The 19,592-nt window shown below is 44.5% G+C and overlaps 1 protein-coding gene across 2 annotated transcripts in view; it reads right to left on the bottom strand.

Annotated features, from left to right (window-relative positions):
• FLT3 (fms related receptor tyrosine kinase 3) overlaps positions 1-19,592 on the bottom strand; it is a 144,916-nt gene that overhangs the window by 55,708 nt on the left and 69,616 nt on the right. For both annotated transcript variants that reach the window (XM_083169857.1, XM_083169859.1), the window contains exons 2-3: positions 3,968-4,077; positions 1,836-2,041 (exon numbers count right to left, since the gene is read on the bottom strand). In XM_083169857.1, coding sequence (XP_083025983.1) covers positions 1,836-2,041; positions 3,968-4,077 — 316 coding nt within the window. The remainder of the gene's footprint in view (positions 1-1,835; positions 2,042-3,967; positions 4,078-19,592) is intronic.

Here is a 19,592-nt window from a genome sequence, read left to right as displayed (position 1 = left end):
CTAGGGGGGGGCTGGGGGGTCACGCGCACCGGGCGCTGGAGGGGGGGGGGCGCTGTCAGCAGCGGCGGGCTGGGCCGGGGGGCAGGGTGCCATTTGCCCCCCAGGCCGCACTGGCAGGTCTGCGCGGGCCGCGGCCGTTTCCGAGGCCGCCTTACCGTGTTTTGTCTGCTGGCGGCCATGTTCCTGTGGTCCTTTACATGATGTGTATGCGGCGCGGCCACAGGAACATGGCCGCCGGCCTCGGCTCCACGGCTCCTCTATTCCCCGGCCAGCGGCAGTGGCAGACGCTGGGTGGGGACGTCATGACGATGACGCCTCCCACCCACGCGTCTGCAGAGAGTGCAGGAAGGCAGGCAGGCGCAGGCTGCAGGAAGAATCGTGGGGGCCGCAGCAGGAGGCCGCAGACCGCAGGATAGTTGAAATTCCTGGAGTGGAGCCACAGCAGGACAGGAGCGCGTGGGAATTGAAATTACACACAGTAAGTTAATATTAAACACTTAAAACGAAATATCTGTTGTTTAATGTATATTAATAATAATGCAATGACACCACAGGCTGCTCCCCCTGTATAATAATTTGTGTCATGGCATTACTATTATTATATTATACAGAGGGAGCAGCCTGTGCTGTCATGGCATTACTTTTATATTATACAGGTGGAGCAGCCTGTGGTGTCATTATTATTGTACAGGGGGAGCAGCCTGTGGTGTCATGGCATTATGCCTTTGGTAAAACATCTCCACCCATGATCCACCCACTCATTAATAAGGAGCATCAAGGTGTGTGGCATATGTATAATGGGCATCACAGTGTGCGGCATATGTATAATGGGCATCACAGTGTGCGGCATATGTATAATGGGCATCACGGTGTGCGGCATATGTATAATGGCGCATCACGGTGTGCGGCATATGTATAATGGAGCATCACGGTGTGCGGCATATGTATAATGGAGCATCACGTTGTGGGGCATATGTATAATGAGCATCCAGGTGTGGGGCATATGTATAATGGAGCATCACGGTGCGGATCATATTTATAATGGGCATCACAGTATGCGGCATAGGTATATTGGGCATCACGGACTGCACTTTTGGGGTCATGTGTATCTGGCACTGCACTATTGTGGGCATATGTGTATCACACCTCCATTTTCTATGGCCGCACCCCATGTGGCTACAGCTCTTAGAGAGCTGACCATGCCCTCATAGCGGAAAAAATGGGGGATGTAGTCTCGCAGGAGTACCACGGTAGTAGGTGAACGCTCTAATTTTGGGCGCGTGCCTTCGGCACGCGCAGATGTCTCCTCTACTCTGCCTCCTCTCCTCTGCCTCCAGTGTTGGGAGGTATGTTTGTGACATATTGGACATTGCAGTGTGGCATATTGTGTATCATTCAGGGACAGTGTTCTATCCAGTGGCAGCAGCAATTAACCATTGCTTATAATGTGTACTGGGGGGGCATTACGTTTTGTGGTGTAATGTGCTCTGGGCATTACGGTGTGTGCTGGAATGTGTACTGGGCATAACGGTGTGTGCTGTAATGTGTACTGGGCATTACGGTGTGTGCTATAATGTGAATTGATACTACTATGTGACCACACCACTTCTCCCCCCCCCCAAAAAAAAACATGCCCTAAATTTTTAACGCGCGCCTTCGGCGCGCACTGTCCCTGTTTTCAGGTTCATATAGTTTCTAGAGGGATCATTTATAAATATATATTTCATTTCAGAATACAGTGTAAAATATTTTTTTTTGGGGGGGGGGGGCACTAAGTTAATGTCTTGCCCCGGGCACCAGAAACCCTAGTTTCGGCCCTGGCTATGTATTCTTACCTGCTCTCCGCAGAGTACACGACATGAGAGTAGGTGCTGTTCTGCCTCTGCAGCCAGATGAAAGATACTGTCTCCATTATGTTATGATGCACTTTCAGTTTTACAGAGTCAATTACATTGACTGTCACTTTCACAGCCGCTTTGTAAATGAAGCTTGATATTTGCGAACAGTTCAAGTCAGTAATGCGGTCCAAAGTGCCGGAAGCCTGTAGAAACATTCATATGAGTTACTTGAGTTACTTGAGTTATACAACTGGTGTTTTCTATTAATGAATAGTTTTTGATTTAAATGTCTGAAGATTTTTTTTTTATTTGAAGACTTTATTAGGCGGTACAGTGAAAGAACAAAAATCAAAAAGATGGGCAACCAATCAGATCCTGTCTACTATCTTCTAGAGGGTGCTAAATAAATAAGAAGTAGATTCTGATTGGTTGCCCATAGCAACATCACATGTGAAGTAGAATACACATCTTAGTAAATTTCTACCATTATGGTGTGTTGCATAATGTGCAATGGGCATTATGATGTATGACATATTGGGCGGTATTCAATGACGTGAATCGTTGGTCACGGCGATTCTGATTTCAGATTCGCAAGCCATTCGCCGGTTTTTTTACGGCGATTCGCCACGCGTAGGGATTCGTCGGGAGTCGCCGGGACTAGCTGTGTCACCCTATTCAACGTGGCTGAGAATCGCCGCCCCCAACGGCGATTCTCAGCCAATCCGGCGTTTCCCTAAACAGCTTCAGTACTGTAAGAAATTGCAGTGAAATGCAAGAAAACTGCAAATTACCCTGAAAAAACGATTCCAATACAGCAGACTGCAAAAGCTGTGTAATCTCTTCAAAGGCCAAACGAAGGAGTGAGGTGGGGAGGAGAATCATGGGTAAGTGAGGTGCACCATGGGTAAGAACAGTGCATTGTGGGAGAAAAAAAAAATACCAGAAAAAATTAAATATATATTTGTATAGCACTTCTACAACCATCAAATCACACAAGGGCAGCAAATAATATTAGATTACACTTGCAGAGTGAAATTAAACACTTAAAACCAATTATTTCACAGGTTCATAACAAAGTTCACCATAAAAAGATGACGAGGGACACTCGGTGAGGAACGGCGATATGAAACAAGAAATAAGAATCGCCAACTTCTCATTGAATACACTTTTGGCGATTCATGGCGAATCCCGTCGACTACCGGCGAATCCCCATGAAAATTCCTATAGACAAAAACCGGCGATTTGTAGAGAATAACATTTGGCAATTGGTGCTTCATTCGCCGGTCGTCATCGGCGAATAGAGGTCATTGAATAGGGTGATTCGCTTTTTCAGCTCCAAAAATCGCCGACACACACGAAAAAAACACAGAATCGCCATAAAACTTGGCGAATCTGCCTCATTGAATACCGCCCATTGTGTAATGGTCATTATGGTGTGGCATATTATGAAATGGGCATTATGGTGTGTGGCATATTGTGTAAGGAGCATTATGGGTTGTGGCGTAATGTGTAATAGGCATTACAGTGTGTAGAATAATGTGTAATGGGAATTTTTATTGATGGCATATTGTGTAATGATCATTACAGTGTGGCATATTGTGTAATGGTCATTAAATTGTGGCATATTGTACAATGGGCATTACACTGTGTGGCATAATGTGTAAGGGACATAACAGTTTATGTCATAATGTGGGGCATTACTATAAGAAAGAAAAATGACAAATAATGTATGGGGTATGAATCAAGATTTATTTTCCTGTGCTGGCCAATGTTTGGGCATGCAGGTTGCAGAACTAAGGTAAAAGTTTTTTTGTGCAAGGCCATGCCCCCTGCAGCAAGGCCACACCTCTTTTGGAACTATTTGAAAACATTTTTGGCAGGGAGGAGCAAAATTTCTGGTTACACCACTGCATATAGCACCTATGATCCTAATTTATTTTGTCCAAAGATTAGGTGTAACTTAAATCGTAAGTTTGCATGTCATGTGTGAATCAGAGTGTGGTTTTGGGTGGATCTGGCTTTGACATAAATTGTCCTGACTGGGAATGAGCAGTATCATTGATCAGTAAATGTCAATTCATAATGACAGAGCTGCTTTAAAGAGTAATTAATATAAATTCAGTACTAACCTTTAACTCAGATGGAGTTTCTTCCTTGTCGGCACTGTTTCTCATTAAATAGCAACTAAAGGTGGGTGAGGTCTGGGAAGCCACAGTAAATATACTTAAAAAGACAGCAACTGCAATACAGAACATATCATGATATTACTTACTATTGGTAAACTTTTTATTATTATTATTATTATTTTTATTTTTTTTAAGGAATACATGAAATACGACTTCTTCCAACAATTGAGGTAATCTGAGGATTTGTCTTCTGCTCAATAACTGGCGAGCATCTCCCGTCGGGGGAGATGACCGCCCGGCCCTATTCAATGCTGTATTCCTCGACAGAATTGAGCAGGCCGCAGCTCCACTATTCCCGGCCACTTCTCGCGGCCACACCCCCTTCTCGCCCCATGGCAGGCAGGACATTGAATCTCACCTACTTGTTCTAGGTCGAGCTGACCGAGAATGGGACTGGGTCACGGCTGTCGAGCCAGCTTGCAGCCGTGACCCGCAGATTGAATACCCCCCTCAATCAGAAGCAATAATGAACCACATTGCAGTGATGTTAATGAACCAGTACAAAGCACTTTGGGTTATATGAAATAAAGTCCTTGGATCGATACTTATTAGTTGGTATATGAAACAGATCCCAATGGGGTGATATATTGGTTAATAGAAGGATTAGTAGACGAATGTATGGTTTAACCACCAATTATGTTTATTTGGATAAGACACATTACGGACCGATAGTGCTCAGCCACCACCTTTTTATTTCTTCATCTCAGTAGAGAGCCTGGCAGAGCCCAGGTATTTATCTGGGGGTGGTCTAATCATGGGAGGCGTGGCCATGCAACCTTAAAGAAAAATACCAAAATGTGTACTTTAAGTGCCTCACTGGCCACACTGCAGCCCAGTACACAGCAGCATGTGCTGGGCTTAGGAGATGAGCTGCTGCAGCTCCTGCTTTTAGGGAATGGGGGAGGACAAGGGCCCTCACTGGGCCCCTCTGTTAGACATGGGCCCGGGGGATTAGTACCCCCTTCCTCCTTGGCACCCCTGTTTGTCTTCTGCTAAATGTAGCCATTAGCTTACTATTAGCCGTTAGTTATGTGTCTTGGTTTATACAGTGAGAAATTCAGAATAGGAGCAGAGATAATGAAATTTATCCCCTCTGTTATGCTGAACCTACAGACTATAATGACAGCCAGGAACAAGTCGTTTTCTAACAGAGATCGGAATATCAAAGTTCAAGCAGCATTTTAATGGTTTATTATTACTCCTATTGGCCTGCTCCTCACTGAGTACACAATACTAATTCAAGGTTGGGGTCTGCTGGGGTAGGGGTGTACGTTTAGGTTGCAAAAAGGTGGGGATGCCGGGGATGGGAGTCAAACCACTAGAGAGTACAGCGTGGTGGAGCAGTCCCCGGGATTCTGGGAAGGAGATGAAGCAATATTGCCAAGTACTTGATAATCCTTTTTCAAACACATCCGGTAACATGGCAGATAAGAGCTGATTGGCATCCCCTCTGCCCTCTCGGCATACCTGGGTGCAGGCTTTAAGCATTTAACTATTAGGTGGTAATGCAGCTTTATACCCTGCAATAAAAATACAAGGCCGATTTATTGTACAGACGACTAGCATTGGGATGAATCATTGACTGCATAATGTGTATGTTCTGAAAGTTGTGACATTGGGGCTGATTCAGAAGTAGACCCAGCAGACATCAGTGCTGTTTCTTTGGGAAGAGTGGCTCGTTGAACATATGCTAATACTGCAGCAGGTGGAGGCTTTTTAAAAAGACACCCATTGCCGGCTTCTCAGATCTATTGCCTGCGTCCAAAGATATCATTAGATCCACAGGGTGAACATTAGCCAGCCCATCGGACATCTGAGATGAGACTGTCTAGAATAAGTACATCGTGGGAGCCAGTGAGGACCAAGGACGTGGCTGCAAATAACAGGGCACTGCAACTGGAACCATAGCACTATGACAGCACATGTGCACTGCGACTCCTGGCCGTTTCTTTTTTAATTCAGTCATTTTTATTGATTTTTTTAACTATAACACAACCCAGAGTATAAGGATTATAGGGATATACAAATAGTAATTGAAAGTGAAATATTGTTTATCAATTACTTATGGTGGTTCATACAAAATAGAGATACATGAAAAAGTCAGTGGCAAACATAATACCCTGTGCACAGGATTAGTATAATAGAAATACCTGAAGGCACCACTCAGGGTAACTGAATTCAAAATAAAGAAGGAGCATAGTTGCCAAAAGATAAGTGTCGCTTAGGCATAAACAACACGAGATATAGATCAACAATTATATATCGCAATTATACCCAAATATGAGAAGATATAATTATTATGTGTCCAAATACTAGAAATGCCTAAAGCAAACCTCCCAAATTAAACCTCGCTCCCTGCATAACTCAACCCTAACCTAGGCATACTTGGATTCCTAACTACCCCCCCTCTAAACTAAAACCACCCCAATACAGTAGATTGTGGATCCAGTATAACCTACCCAAAATTAGGTATACCTGGATCCACATATCAGCTACCCTAGCCTAAGCGACGCCTCTTCTAACCTCCCCGTTCCCCCACCCCCAAAGCATCCAAATGGAGGATCACAACTGCATGGCCTGACTGGGGCGATAAAGTAATGACCTTAGCTAGTACAAAAGTGAAGGACTGGTATAGCTAAATAATAACAGCATGGATAATAAACAGTACAAGCAGTCCAATATATGTAAGGAGCAGTCAGTGACTTAAGTAAGGAGCCCAGGATCACAAAATAGGAATCTGACCAGGCCTTTGCCTTTGGCAAATGAACCCACCAAATGAATGAAAGTAATTACATGGAATTAAACTAGTGGCATTAGCTACATCAAGCCTGACTCTCCCAACAATGGCCCTGATTCAAGTTTATTCATAAGGGGCGGAATTTGCCCACGTTTCGATGCCGGGGGTCTGTGCATGCGCAAGCGCATGGTACAGAGAGGATTCAGGGGTGGTGGGGGGGGGGGGGCAGGCATTTGACAGGGTGGTGTTGTAGCGCTCACTACCTAAGACACATCCCCTTGTATGGTTGCTGAACATGGAATTATTTCTCCTGGGCTCGCTATTAAAAGTCAGTGGAAACTGACTTCTATTTGCGTGTCCCTGGACAAAGACAGGGTGGGTGGCTGACGTCATGTGACATCAGCCGGCGGCTTCCTGCACACCGCATCCTGTCGGCATTCACATGCGAACGCCAAGAATTACTAAAAAGTGCGCTCCAGGGGTATTCAACGTGCAGCTCTCCAGCTGCTGTGGAACTATGCCACTGGTCTACGCCATATTAAACATACGGTCTATTACAGAAATACATGATGATGTAACCAATTAGCTCTGAAGTACATTCTATAAAATGATAGCTAGAACATTATTAGTTACTAAGAGCAACTTCTTCATTGGTCCACAGTCCACTTCTCCGCTCTTTTCACCGTTTGATACATCAACCTATTATTTAGATCTTGCAGAACATGTCTGGCATTGAGTGCTACTAATCAGATTCCTGTCTACTGTTTTCGACCAGCGGCGGATTTTACCCCAATAAAATGTGTCACTTCAGCTCATGTCAGTGAGCCAGATGCAGTCCGTGTGACACAGTCACCTGCCTGACAGGCAGTACTCTCTACGGAAGCAGAGAGTGGGCTGCCTCTAGGGAAACACTCCCTGTCGTAAATTGGGTTTGATACGAAATCCCGGCGGTCAGAATCCCAGCATTCAAAATCCCGACGCCGGAATCCAAACCGCCGAAATCTCGACAGGGGGGGACGTGGATCGCCCCCCCCTTGCGGGCTCGCTGCGCTCACCACGCACTAAAATGATGTGATATGACGCGATTCGTGAAATTTTAGTCCCGCCCCCTCCCCCACGATTTACAGCACTTCTTTCCCCAGCTCCGGGGGGGAGCGGGGGCTCTGGGGGGGCGGTGGGGGGACCCGATTTTCGGGAGACTCCCGACCATTCCGGGAGGGTAGGCAAGTATGAGGGTCGCACCGGGACTGAACCGTTTTAAAGTCCTGTGCATCCCTGCATTTGAGGTCTGAAAGCAGTATAAATTTACCCCCTCAGTGTGTTAAGCAGAAATTACTTGTTAGCATACTGCATAACACTCTACTTAGTTGTATTTCAGTGTCAGGAGAAAATAATATCTTTATCCTAAGCATATACAGTGTTACTGACTTTACGCGTATCTGAATGTAATCACTGGTATAATTAATTCTGTGTCAGTATTTTTTTTCAACTTAGTTTTTTTGTAGAATTTCATTGTGTCTTATACTGAGAGAATGTAATTTCCTTGCACCAGATTCACAAGGAAGCAGGTTTTTACTTGTCTCTGAAAAACCAGCACATTTCTCTTTTATTTGTAATATGCAGTAGCTTCTTGGCATATGCATCATAAATCAGGTGCAACCATGACTTTTGGCATACTTCCCTTTTGGAGCTATTTTCGAGAGGCCCCTTTAACAGTCACTGCTCCAAGCCACCCTCCAGCAGTTCATCTTTCCTGTGCAGAAGATGCTTGTTGCTTCCTGTGGAGCAGGAGAGTGCACAGTGGGCCACAGGCACAGAGAGCCCTGCCGACACACATAAAACTGCAGCCTAATTCATAATGCTGTTTGTGCCGTTCACATATTCCAGTAATCAACTAATCATACGCCTTAAAATAGAAATTACAGATGCTTGACATTATTCTCACACTGGTTTCTAACAACGTACAGACATACAGTAATTAATTTTGTTTCTGCACATCAGTATATGCTAGTATGAGTCACCTCTCCTTTATCACTTGCTCTGCTGAAGAAAAGTCAAATATCAAGTATATGACAATTGTGTCATAATTGAGTCGTTGCTTCTTTGATTCAATGGTTGGGCTGGAGATGTGAGAATGTCTGCTTGAGACTGGGGCATGGATAGAAGCTTATTATACCACAGAATATCTATATCGGGACATAGGGATATGGTGACCAAGTCTCAGGGTTGTGGTCATGGAAAAGTATGTCCAGTCCTAAGTCACAACTAGAGATGTGCGGGCTTGGATTCCGCAGATCCAAACCTGCATGAACAGTAGCAATCCAAGCCATTATCCGAGTGGCGTTCGGAGCTTACCACCTTACTCGGATCCGGACGCACGGGCAAAACGTCATTGCCCGGCGCCGGATTCTCGCGAGATCCGGACCGCTATATAAATAGCGAGCGTCTGGCGCCATTTGTCACTCGTGAGTTAGGAGGGATAGGAGTGTGCTTATTAATGTGCGGAGCTTTGTTAGGTTAGGTAGGTTAGGGACTGGAGCTGTGTTTTTTTTGCTGCTGGGGCGACTGCCATTGCCTACTAGTGCCACTGTCTGCTCTGCTCTCTGGTGGTGTGTGCTCTGCACTGCCAGTGGCTGGCTGCCAACCCAGTCAGTAGTACCTCTACCTGTCCACTTCAATCAGACATGTGTATATGACTGTGCAGTGTGCACTGTTGTTTAACTTATTAACTACTTGTAAACCAGTCTGCTTGTGCATCTGCTGTATAATACCTCCCTGCTGGTGTATTTTTTTTTTTTACAGCCTTATATAACTAGTAAACATATTCTCTGCTGGTGCATCTACTGTACTGAGTCTGACATATAAATAAATATTAATAAATTAACACTGTACTGGTGCATTTACTAAATAAAATAATATCTCTGCTGGTGCATATTAATTATACTGCCGTGTATATATAATATCTCTTTGGTGGTGCCTAATTAATTTACTGCCGTATATACTGTATAATCTCTCTCAAGTGGGGCTTAATTAATTTACTGCCATATACAGTATATAATATCTCGTTGGTGGTGCCTAATTAATTTAGTGCCGTAAATGTAATATCTGGTGGGGCCTAATTAATTTACTGCCGTATATATAATATCGCTTTGGTGGTGCCTAATTAATTTACTGCCATATATATAATATCTCTCTGGTGGGGCCTAATTCATTTACTGCCGTATATATAATATCTCTCTGGTGGGGCCTAATTCATTTACTGCCATATATAATATATCTCTTTGGTGGTGCCTAACTAATTTACTGCCGTATATATAATCTCTCTGGTGGGGCCTAATTAATTTACTGCCGTATATATAATCTCTCTGGTGGGGCCTAATTAATTTACTGCCGTATATATAATCTCTCTGGTGGGGCCTAATTAATTTACTGCCGGATATATATCTCTTTGGTGGTGCCTAATTAATTTACTGCCGTATTTATAATATCTCTTTCTCTCCTCGGCTGGTCGCCACCTGTGGTCAGAAGGTTCCACTCCTTTGCAGCTATTGCATTGCTGCACCAATCGCCCACTGCTCCTCGGCTGGTCGTCGCCTGTGGTCAGAAGGTTCCATTTCTTTGCAGCTATTGCATTGCTGCACCAATCGCCCACTGCTCCTCGGCTGGTGGTAAACACGATCAAGCCAGGTAGGGGTCTTTTTGGGGCCTAGTTTTTCAAACTGCCATCCTTTCTGCCGCTGCAGTGCCATTCCTAGATGAGCCACGTGTTTGTGCCGCACACTTGTGTGGCTTAGCATAGTTATCCAGCTACCTTGGTGCAACCTTTTGCCCTAAAAACAATATTGTGAGGTGTTCAGAATAGAGTGGAAATGAATGTTATTGGGGTTAATAATAGCGTAGGAGCAAAAAAAAAAAAGGAAAATTTTGCGATTTTAGCAGTTTTAATGCTTTAAAAATAAAAATAAAAAAAATCAGAACCCAAAACCCAAAATGTTTAGGTAGAGTTTTGGCAAAACCCATTAGAACCCAAAACCTGAAGGTAATCAGAACTCAAAACCCAAACGCGAAAAGTGGCCGGTGCACATCCCTAGTCACAACCCCTAATTTCATCAAGCTCAGCAAATATAATATTTTCAGAGCTTGGCTGTGGTTGCATTTGCCATTTCCAAATGCCGGTTGTTCCTGGTCCCTATGGTAAGGAGTCCTTTTTGCGAAGAAGGATTTGGATCCATCCTCCACTGTCCAGATACTTCAGCCAGAAGGGTAGCGCATACGCTATAGCACTGCCAAGGTCAGACTCTGCTAAATGTCACTACTACTAACGTAGTGATAAAAAGATTTATGGAGACAAGTCAGTTTGGTCATCTGAGAAACATCCAAGTATACTAAAAGACCCTAAAGGGTACTAGAAATATAGTAATACTCTGTTGGGTATTTATTAACAAGCGCTGCGGTGGGTTGTTCTTCCAATTAGCAGCAGTATATAGTTAAGGGTTAGTCAGTCCCTTATAAGCAAAGCAAAAAATATATACCAAAAGGAATAAACAGCGCTTTTGAGGAAATATCACACTGCGTGAAAGTAAAATTATAATTATGCAGATGATAAAACCAATAAAGATGAAAATGTTAAAATGTCACATGGAACCAATATTAATGATTATGGGAAGTGATCACCCCTTGTTAGTTCCTTCACAAAGGATCCTGTTCCTATGGAGGACTGCTGGGTGTAGTTTTGTACATGCACGGAGGTAAAGTTCAAATTGAGAACAGTCTTGGTAAAACAACTCAGGATTCGCAGGAGTCTTGCATCAAAGGTGCTTGGATATTACCCCGCGGAGTGGTGCTAGCTGAATATTTGGCCTTTGAATGTCCTCTATTAGTGCAGGGTGCAGTTCTGGTTCAGGTATCAATTGAAAGGAATTGATTTTCAAATGATAAATGGTGTTCCAGCCAATCAGCTTCTGTGTCGTTTTTCAAACACATAACAGTCAGAGCTGATTGGCTGAAGCACTGTATTTCAATCGTAATCAGTGATAACAAGAATATGACTGATTGTTAAATCTGCCCCTAAGCAGGGCCGGCGCCACCACTAGGCAGCTTTAGGCATTTGCGGCCACTGGAGGGCGGTGGTGAGTTGCGAGCAGCAGCAGCAGAGCCTCCGCCGGTGCTGAGGAGAGAAAGCGGCTGGGAGCCTGGGACTGGAGCAGGTGAGTCAGCCTTACCCCCGCCCCTGGATAGCGCCGCCCGCACACCACTGACCCCCCTGCCTGGCCGGAGCTGCGGCATCTCACCCCCCTTCCCGCCCAGAGCTGCGGCATCTCACCCCCCCCGCCCACCTGCCCGGAGCTGCGGCATCTCACCCCCCCCCCCCCCCGTCTGGAGCTGCGGCATCTCACCCCCCCCCCCCCTGCCCGCCCAGAGCTGCAGAATCGCATTCCCCCTCCTGGAGCAAAGTTGCGGGGTGGCATCCACAACCCCCCCCCCCCATGGAGTATATACAGTATTCGGTTCTTAGCATAAATTTGACCAAAAAACGTGGGCCCATCCACAACGTCCAGATGAGCTTCAAAGCTGGGTCCCTAAAGTCTTGAACACTAGCACATTATATAAACTTATCCAGGTCTTACCTTTGGTGAAAGGGATAATGAAGAGCCACAACTACAGATTCATGTTAAAATGCCAAATGATGCATTTGGGTATTAAAAATACAAAGCTGACTTCAGCATAAACTGGTTAGGTTACATACTCTACGGATGGTGTAATGGTTAGCATTACTGCCTCATAGCACTGACATCATGTGTTCGATTTCCACCATGGCCCTAACTGTGCGGCGTTTGTATATTCTCCTCATACTTAGGTGTGGGTGTCCTCTGGTTTCCTCTCACCATCCAAAAATATAAATCTAGATTAACTTGCTGGGTTGAACCAGATACAAATCTCTTAGGGCCAAATGTAAGTTTTGTGCGAGTCTTCCCCAATTTTTAAAAGCGGCAATCATTTTTATGCCATAACCAGGTTTGTTTTGCAGTGTAAATGATTTCTGCTTTAAAAAAATCTGTGGAGACCTGTTACTAAATCTGGCACTTCTCGCAGGCTATTACATTAGCCCCTAGCCTGTGTTGCGGGCACTAGTGAATGGACTGCAAAGCCACTGCATTATATGGAGTCATATGTTTTACTTTGGCAAATTGTCAACATCACGTCCCACAATTGGTAAAAAATATTCTGCTCCCAAATTTCCCACTTCATGTACGTTTGCCTATTCTTTCGGAATCTCCAGGAAAATCCTGAAATCCGTGAGTCCTGGACTCCCACCCAGAATCCCTTGAGACTGGGCGGCCCAGACACTTGATGAAGCGTTTCGCTGTAAATTACGTCATTGATGCCCGGAACTGTTGGTACTTAGGAGCCGATTCAGTCCCCTTCTTTAGGATCCAAATTTTTCCCCATCCCCAATGTTCAGGGTTTGAGCATGCGCAAAACCCAGAAGCGGATGGCTCTAGTGAGTTTCACAATCGCTGACCTGTTCGCTCCAGGAGAGGTGGAAAGCGGGTTTGCAGGGGGCATCAGCAGGGGAACGGCCAGCATTTTATGGGTGCCTGACGTTTCATGATGACAGCGACCGCCCCAAATTCAAAAGAGAGCGGGCACTAGAAAAGTCAGTCCAGGCTGACTTTTCTTATCAAAGACAGGAGAAATCATTTGATGTGAGCGATCATCAAATTATTTCTCTCCTTGCGGCCAGATGCGAGAGGGGATTCACATGGTTGTGGGGGGGGGGGGGGGGGCATTAGGGCGGACAGCTAGCTGGTCTGACTTCCCCACATGCCCATATCAGCCGCGACCTTGTATGTTGCACACTGTTTACATAGCCATCGGAATAGTATTTATAAAAAAGAGCGCTAATATACATTGGAAGCAAAGGAGATGAAAAATACTTGTGTTCAGCCAGATAACCAGGGAAGAAGAACCGAAAGAGTAATTAACTTCCTCAAGGCCAGTATATATTTAGGGCCAGACTGCCCTGAGACGGGAAGGAAACATGGATTTCTGTTCCTATCTAACACGTAAATCATTAACAAAAAACACCAACATGTCACTCTAACAGAAACACACGCACAAAAATACCATTGCGGCTACCTTTAGTGCGCGGTGTGATGTTGTTCCAGGAAACGCTGCTTCTTTACAGAAACTCACATGATTGTTTATTTTTTTTTAAAATAAAAAAATATATATTTTAAAAGATATTAGCATTAGTAAAACGTTTTAAATAAACAACAAAGGCAGGAAAAGGACTTCATTGTAGATTAAACAACATATATGACACGGAATATATATTTTAACATTCAATTAATTAAAATGATTGGTACTTGTTTCCTAGCAGGGCGCCCGTCGGGTCTGTGGAAGTCTAGGTACACACACGCCATTTTGTGATAGTATGGCCGCCATTTTGGTTCGCAGAGTTGCGCAAATAAAGTTCCATACCCGAGTATGTGTGACAATGTGGACCAGAAGAGTAGACATACTATCACACATAAATTCATAATAACACACTTACACGAAAGGAAATATAGTTAAAAGGTTTAGAACGCCACACATAGCTTAGTTAGCCCTGCACACAGCTGTCTGTATCGTGTTTAGTACCATTCCGCTCAGCTCACCATGCAAAGTATTCCGGTCATTGCGAATATTTCGCAATGTACACTGTCCGATAGTTATGGACTAAATCCATATTCCAGAGACAGTTTCTGTTGTAAGTAGTTAACAAAGGAAACTAGCTCAAACCGGTTCTTATCCTTGCTGACGCCGAAACCACCAAACAAAGGACTCTTAAAGTTCACTCCCCTGCACCTGGTCAGACCAGGTACAGCGTCTAACCTCCAATTGCAGTGGACCGGACATATGATCTCTGGCCAATGAGAATGGCCTTTGACCTCCCCCTTCTGACCCTATAAGATAGGCGACACAGAGCAGCCAGGGTCTTTTCGGCACAACTACTTTCCCTGGACCTTCCTACCGGACTATCGCTCATTCCTGAACGATAGTGAGCTCTGACCGGACTGCTTTTCACATACTAGATGACCACGGTAAACGGTTGCATTTATCACGGTATTTATCCTTGTAGTTATTGTTGGCTGATTGTGTCTTATATTTGTATTCTTTCCCCTTAGCAGAGAGTGTTTAGTATTCATTGTTATTGTATTGTATCACTTGTTATACCTGTTTATTCTTAATTCTGTAACCCCCTTTTGTCCATTAGGGACTTTAATACAATCTCTTTATGGAGTTCTAACCTCCTTATTTCTATTCCGTGGTCGTGTCTAGTTATTCGCATAATAGCGATAAGGTACATTAAGGACTCTGTCCTTACATTGCGGACTCTGTCCTTTAAGGTATATTCTCACAATTGGAGACAAGTCCTGCGAAAGGATCTCTTATTAAGGTATCGGTTCTTGGTGTATAACATACAATAGACTGTACGCTGCGCTGCGCTACGTTTTGTTCGCACGCAGTTAGGTATAAAGGGTAAGCAGGTTACGGACACATTACGTAACCTGTGCTTTCCACTTATTGTCTCCTTGGTCATATAATATCGGTATTAACAATTGAGGGCTCGTCCGTCCGCTCCACAGTCCAGAACTCAGTACCAGGCGTGCGAGTCGACCTATACCAGCAAAAGGGTGGAAGTATTTATTTGTTTCCATTGCTGGATAGGCCGATTCCACGGCGGTGCGGGGTTCGGGAAGTGCTAGCGCTGAACCCGGAGTACAATAAGTGAAAGCCACGTGTTTTAAAGCATATCATACCTAAGTGTTTAGCAAACTGTACTTCTGCCTGCCACAAGTAGTTTAACGGGGTATAGTGTCCTGGGCTGCTTGTTTATTATAGTATATGTACCACGTGCGATAAGGTTCGCACACGTGGAATCTGTGTTTATTATAGTACATAGAGGATCCCCTCTGTGCAAAACTATAATTGTTTATTGTTAGCTACCGCAAAAACAGGGACTCCGCCATGTGGCGACAAGTCCTGGGCCTTTTGCAGTAACGTAAAGCGTCTATTGTGTATTACGCAAGGTGCGCGCGCACGTGCCCACATCGGGAAAGTTTCGCATCTTTGTACGTGGTTTACGGATTAAGTACGGGATTTATTTCGCATCTTGATACGTAACTCTCGGACAGAGTTAAGGGATTTATTCCACATTTAGGCGCAATTACTGCGTATAGCGAAACCCGAGCGCAACCTTGCAAATACACTATAGAACACGTGGGTGGCCGATTCATCGGCGGCCTGTGAACAACGCACGTACACACGTGGCTGTTCATTGGTACTGCACATGCAGCACACATAGGAATTAAGAGGTGAACAGTAATAAACCACTAGCTTTATTTAAACAGTATAGTAATATACTGCGAATGAAGCGGTGATTAATAAAAGAAAATAAGTTTTTTTTCTTTTTGTTCATTTTCTCATAAGCAAGCAACTCAAGCATTATTTTAATAGATTCCTATAGTTTATTATAAGGGATTTATACCTGCATAAGAATCTAGTGAAAAGCTACCGGCCTGGGAAAATTTTCTGTACAGAAATATTTCAAAAATTAGCATAAGACCAAGGTGTAACTAGCGCCCAGTGTGAAAAATAACTGAGGCGAACGGGTGTGTGACGGCACGACTCAGCGCAGTGTAGTCCAGTGTAGGACAGTCCAGTTAGGACCGGGTTCACGTGACGACGTGCCCATAGGAACTGCCCCTTCAGTGGAATTAATTCCGCTAGGAGGGTACAAGAAGATATATCGGAACGCACTTGTTTCCGATTAGCTACTTTAGAAATCCGATTTTTGGGGGTATAGGAAAGCAAGTTTGTTATACCCTGGAAAAATTGTGCCGCATCAAGCAAGTTGGCTAGAAGTTCGCTGCTAGTTGAGAGCTTGGTGATTGAGTATCATACCTCGCATTGTGGGCTCTTCGCTTGATTGCGTCGAAGTGTCGCTGTGTGGAGAAGTGAGTGTTTGGGGAGCTCTCAGATAATTAATAACCCACCGATTATCTATTAAGCTGTGAACGTTTATTCCTGTAACTATGGGTAATAACGGGTCACGCTGTGATAACGTGCAGGATAGGGAGGAAGCAAGCCGGCCAAGAGGATCGGCTGCTTTTATTATGTGCAAGAAGCACGGTGAACTCGCAGTTGTTTACCAAAATAAATGGAGAAAAATGACACAAGGCAGCAAGTTAGAATTTCCCAGTGTTGGTAGCTTCGATCCAGAAATCTTATCGGCAGTAAAAGATGAAATATGCCTACTCTCCAGTCGTAAGGAGAGAGTGAAGCATATAGATATTCTTAAATTGTGGCAGAAGGAAGGACAGGAACAATGGGGAATCAAAGGTCTGGCAATACCGGACACAATCAGCCACAATAAAAATGCAACCGTTGCCGCAATAGAATCAGCTCCCCCACCCCCATATGTGCCGAAGGGGTTAATGTCTCATAAGAAAGACCTAAGTAATAATGCAACAGTTACTAACTTGTATCCTGTTTTATCCCCTTATAAGGAAACCCGAGAGGAAAACGAGCAGCTGTTGGCACTGGCCGTCTCCCATGCACTTAATATGCTTGAGGGTAAAGCTCAACCCACTGCTGGGGCTCCAGCACAGGAGGAGGAGGCAGCTGGTGCCAACGGCATAGAAGTGGACTCAGGTAAGGATGCACTACACAGCACAGACACAGACGACTCCCAAGCAGGTCCCAGTAATGCAGAGGTGGTACAAACATACCCTGTACGCACACTGGAGGTTCCCTATGGTAAGGCAGACAGAGAGGGTGTGATACCTACCAGAAAGATGACCATGCTAAACCCATGGACACGGTTAGAGCTGCGGTCCATCATTACAGATTTCCCTGATCCTAGGAAAAATCTGGCTCTGTGCCGGAAATTTGTAAGGGATCTGGGAAACTCTGATGAGCCCACCAACAAGGATTGGAGAATCATGTTGAGGGCCTGTCTCCCCACTCACATTGACATCCTGAAATTCATTCAGGATAGTGGATTGAAAGTGGACAAGGAGATAAATGATGACATCAACCAGGAAAATATACGCCAAATCAACTTACAGTTGGGAGTGTATTTTCCTGCAGCAGTGGAATATAGCAAGATATTCACTATCAAACAAAAAGATGGTGAAGTAGCTAGCGAATATTTCAACCGGAGTTTGATGGCGGTATCAAAATACACTGGTGTCTATAAACCTAAGGACGACCCCCACTTGAGGGAGCTGATTGTGTCTGTGCTGGTGGAAGGGCTTAACGAAAACCTGAGAGCCAGAGTCCAAACTTCCTTTCCAAATTGGCGTGGAATGACAGTAGACGCCCTACGGGAATCTGCTGTGGACCACGACCGCAACATTAAGAAGCACAGGGAACTGCAAACTGACAAACTGATGATGGTTAGCATCCAAGCCCTTACTAATGCCCCAAACAAAGCTGCCTACCAACGAAACACCAGGGACACAGGTAGAAAGCCAATTATCTGTTACAACTGCAATAGGAAAGGTCATTACTCAGCTCATTGTAGGTCAGGAAACCCCAGGAGTTATCAAGACACATAAGCGAGAATGGGAATCTCACAAAGGTGAGACACGGAGATACCCAGCCCCTAGACAATGGGAGGAGACAGACAGGTCACGCAACATGCCTCCTCCCCATCTGATGACTGACACTGTGCTGAGGGCAACCCAGGTCAGACAATAGGAAGCAGGTCATACCTGCATCCTACAACCAGTTAGACTAATTCAATACCTTAGGGAGGAGCCTCAGATATGGGTAAGTGGAATAGTTTAAATATAAAGTTTTTTGTACCTAACCCGTTAACAACATTCCCTCCTGGTCTAGGTTGTGTCAAGCAATTAGTAGCAGCAATTGGGGTAACAGGAAAAATACAGCATTACCCACTGACGAAACCAGCAGATGTTACAAGCGGGCCTCTGCATACCAAACACTCTTTTCTGTTGGCTGCAGCGGCCCGACTAACCTCCTGGGTAGAGATTTACTATGTAAAATGGGATGTGTCATCTATTGCACCCCTGATGGGGTATTTCTGGACACTCCTAGAAATCTTACACAGGAAGTGCAAGATATGCTGGACAGTCCTCAGAGGCTAATGTTGTATTCCACTGTTATAGAGTCAAATCCATCTAAGGTAGCTAAAAACTACAGCACAAATACCGAGTTCCCTTTGAACTAAAGATGGGAAGGACACAGGATCAATGGCAACCATAGCTTCAATAGAAACCCTGTTAAAAACAGAAAGTATAGCGCCCCAAAGTACAGCTTCACCATTCGAAACCTGAGGTTGAGCTGGGAAAATACCCAGTGAAATAACAAGGTTCCCAAAAGAGAACTTTTAGCTAAATACCCCTAGACACAGCCCATAGTCACAACCACACTGGGAAACAGAAAGAAAGGGAGGGCTTAAGAAGCAGAACAGGAGTTGAAAAGGGTAAGAACCAAATAGTTGAGAGCCAATTCCCCCATAGTGCTAAATCCTGGCGTCCTCAAAATAAAAGAAAAATGTTTCTGTTGAAAATAAATGTACACATTACTGTCATTAATATCTTCTACCTTTTTTTGAGTTTTTCTCTCTCTCTTTTTCCAATTTTTTCTCCTTCCCCTACCCTTCTGTTCCAGAGACCCACAAATCATAGAAAAACAGTTCGAAGAATCTGTCGCACCCCCAGCAGAGAAATACCATTGTGAATATGCGGTACCCTGTAAAGCAAGTAGTCACAATATAGATATTTTTCAGTAAATTTTGAACAAAGTCCCAATAAC

This window comes from Crinia signifera, chromosome 2, assembly GCF_055691185.1.
Source record: "Crinia signifera chromosome 2, ASM5569118v1, whole genome shotgun sequence".
In the NCBI taxonomy this organism is placed as follows: domain Eukaryota; kingdom Metazoa; phylum Chordata; class Amphibia; order Anura; family Myobatrachidae; genus Crinia; species Crinia signifera.
The sequence above is the reverse complement of the archived record's forward strand: the minus strand, read 5'-3'. Positions and strand labels throughout refer to the sequence as shown.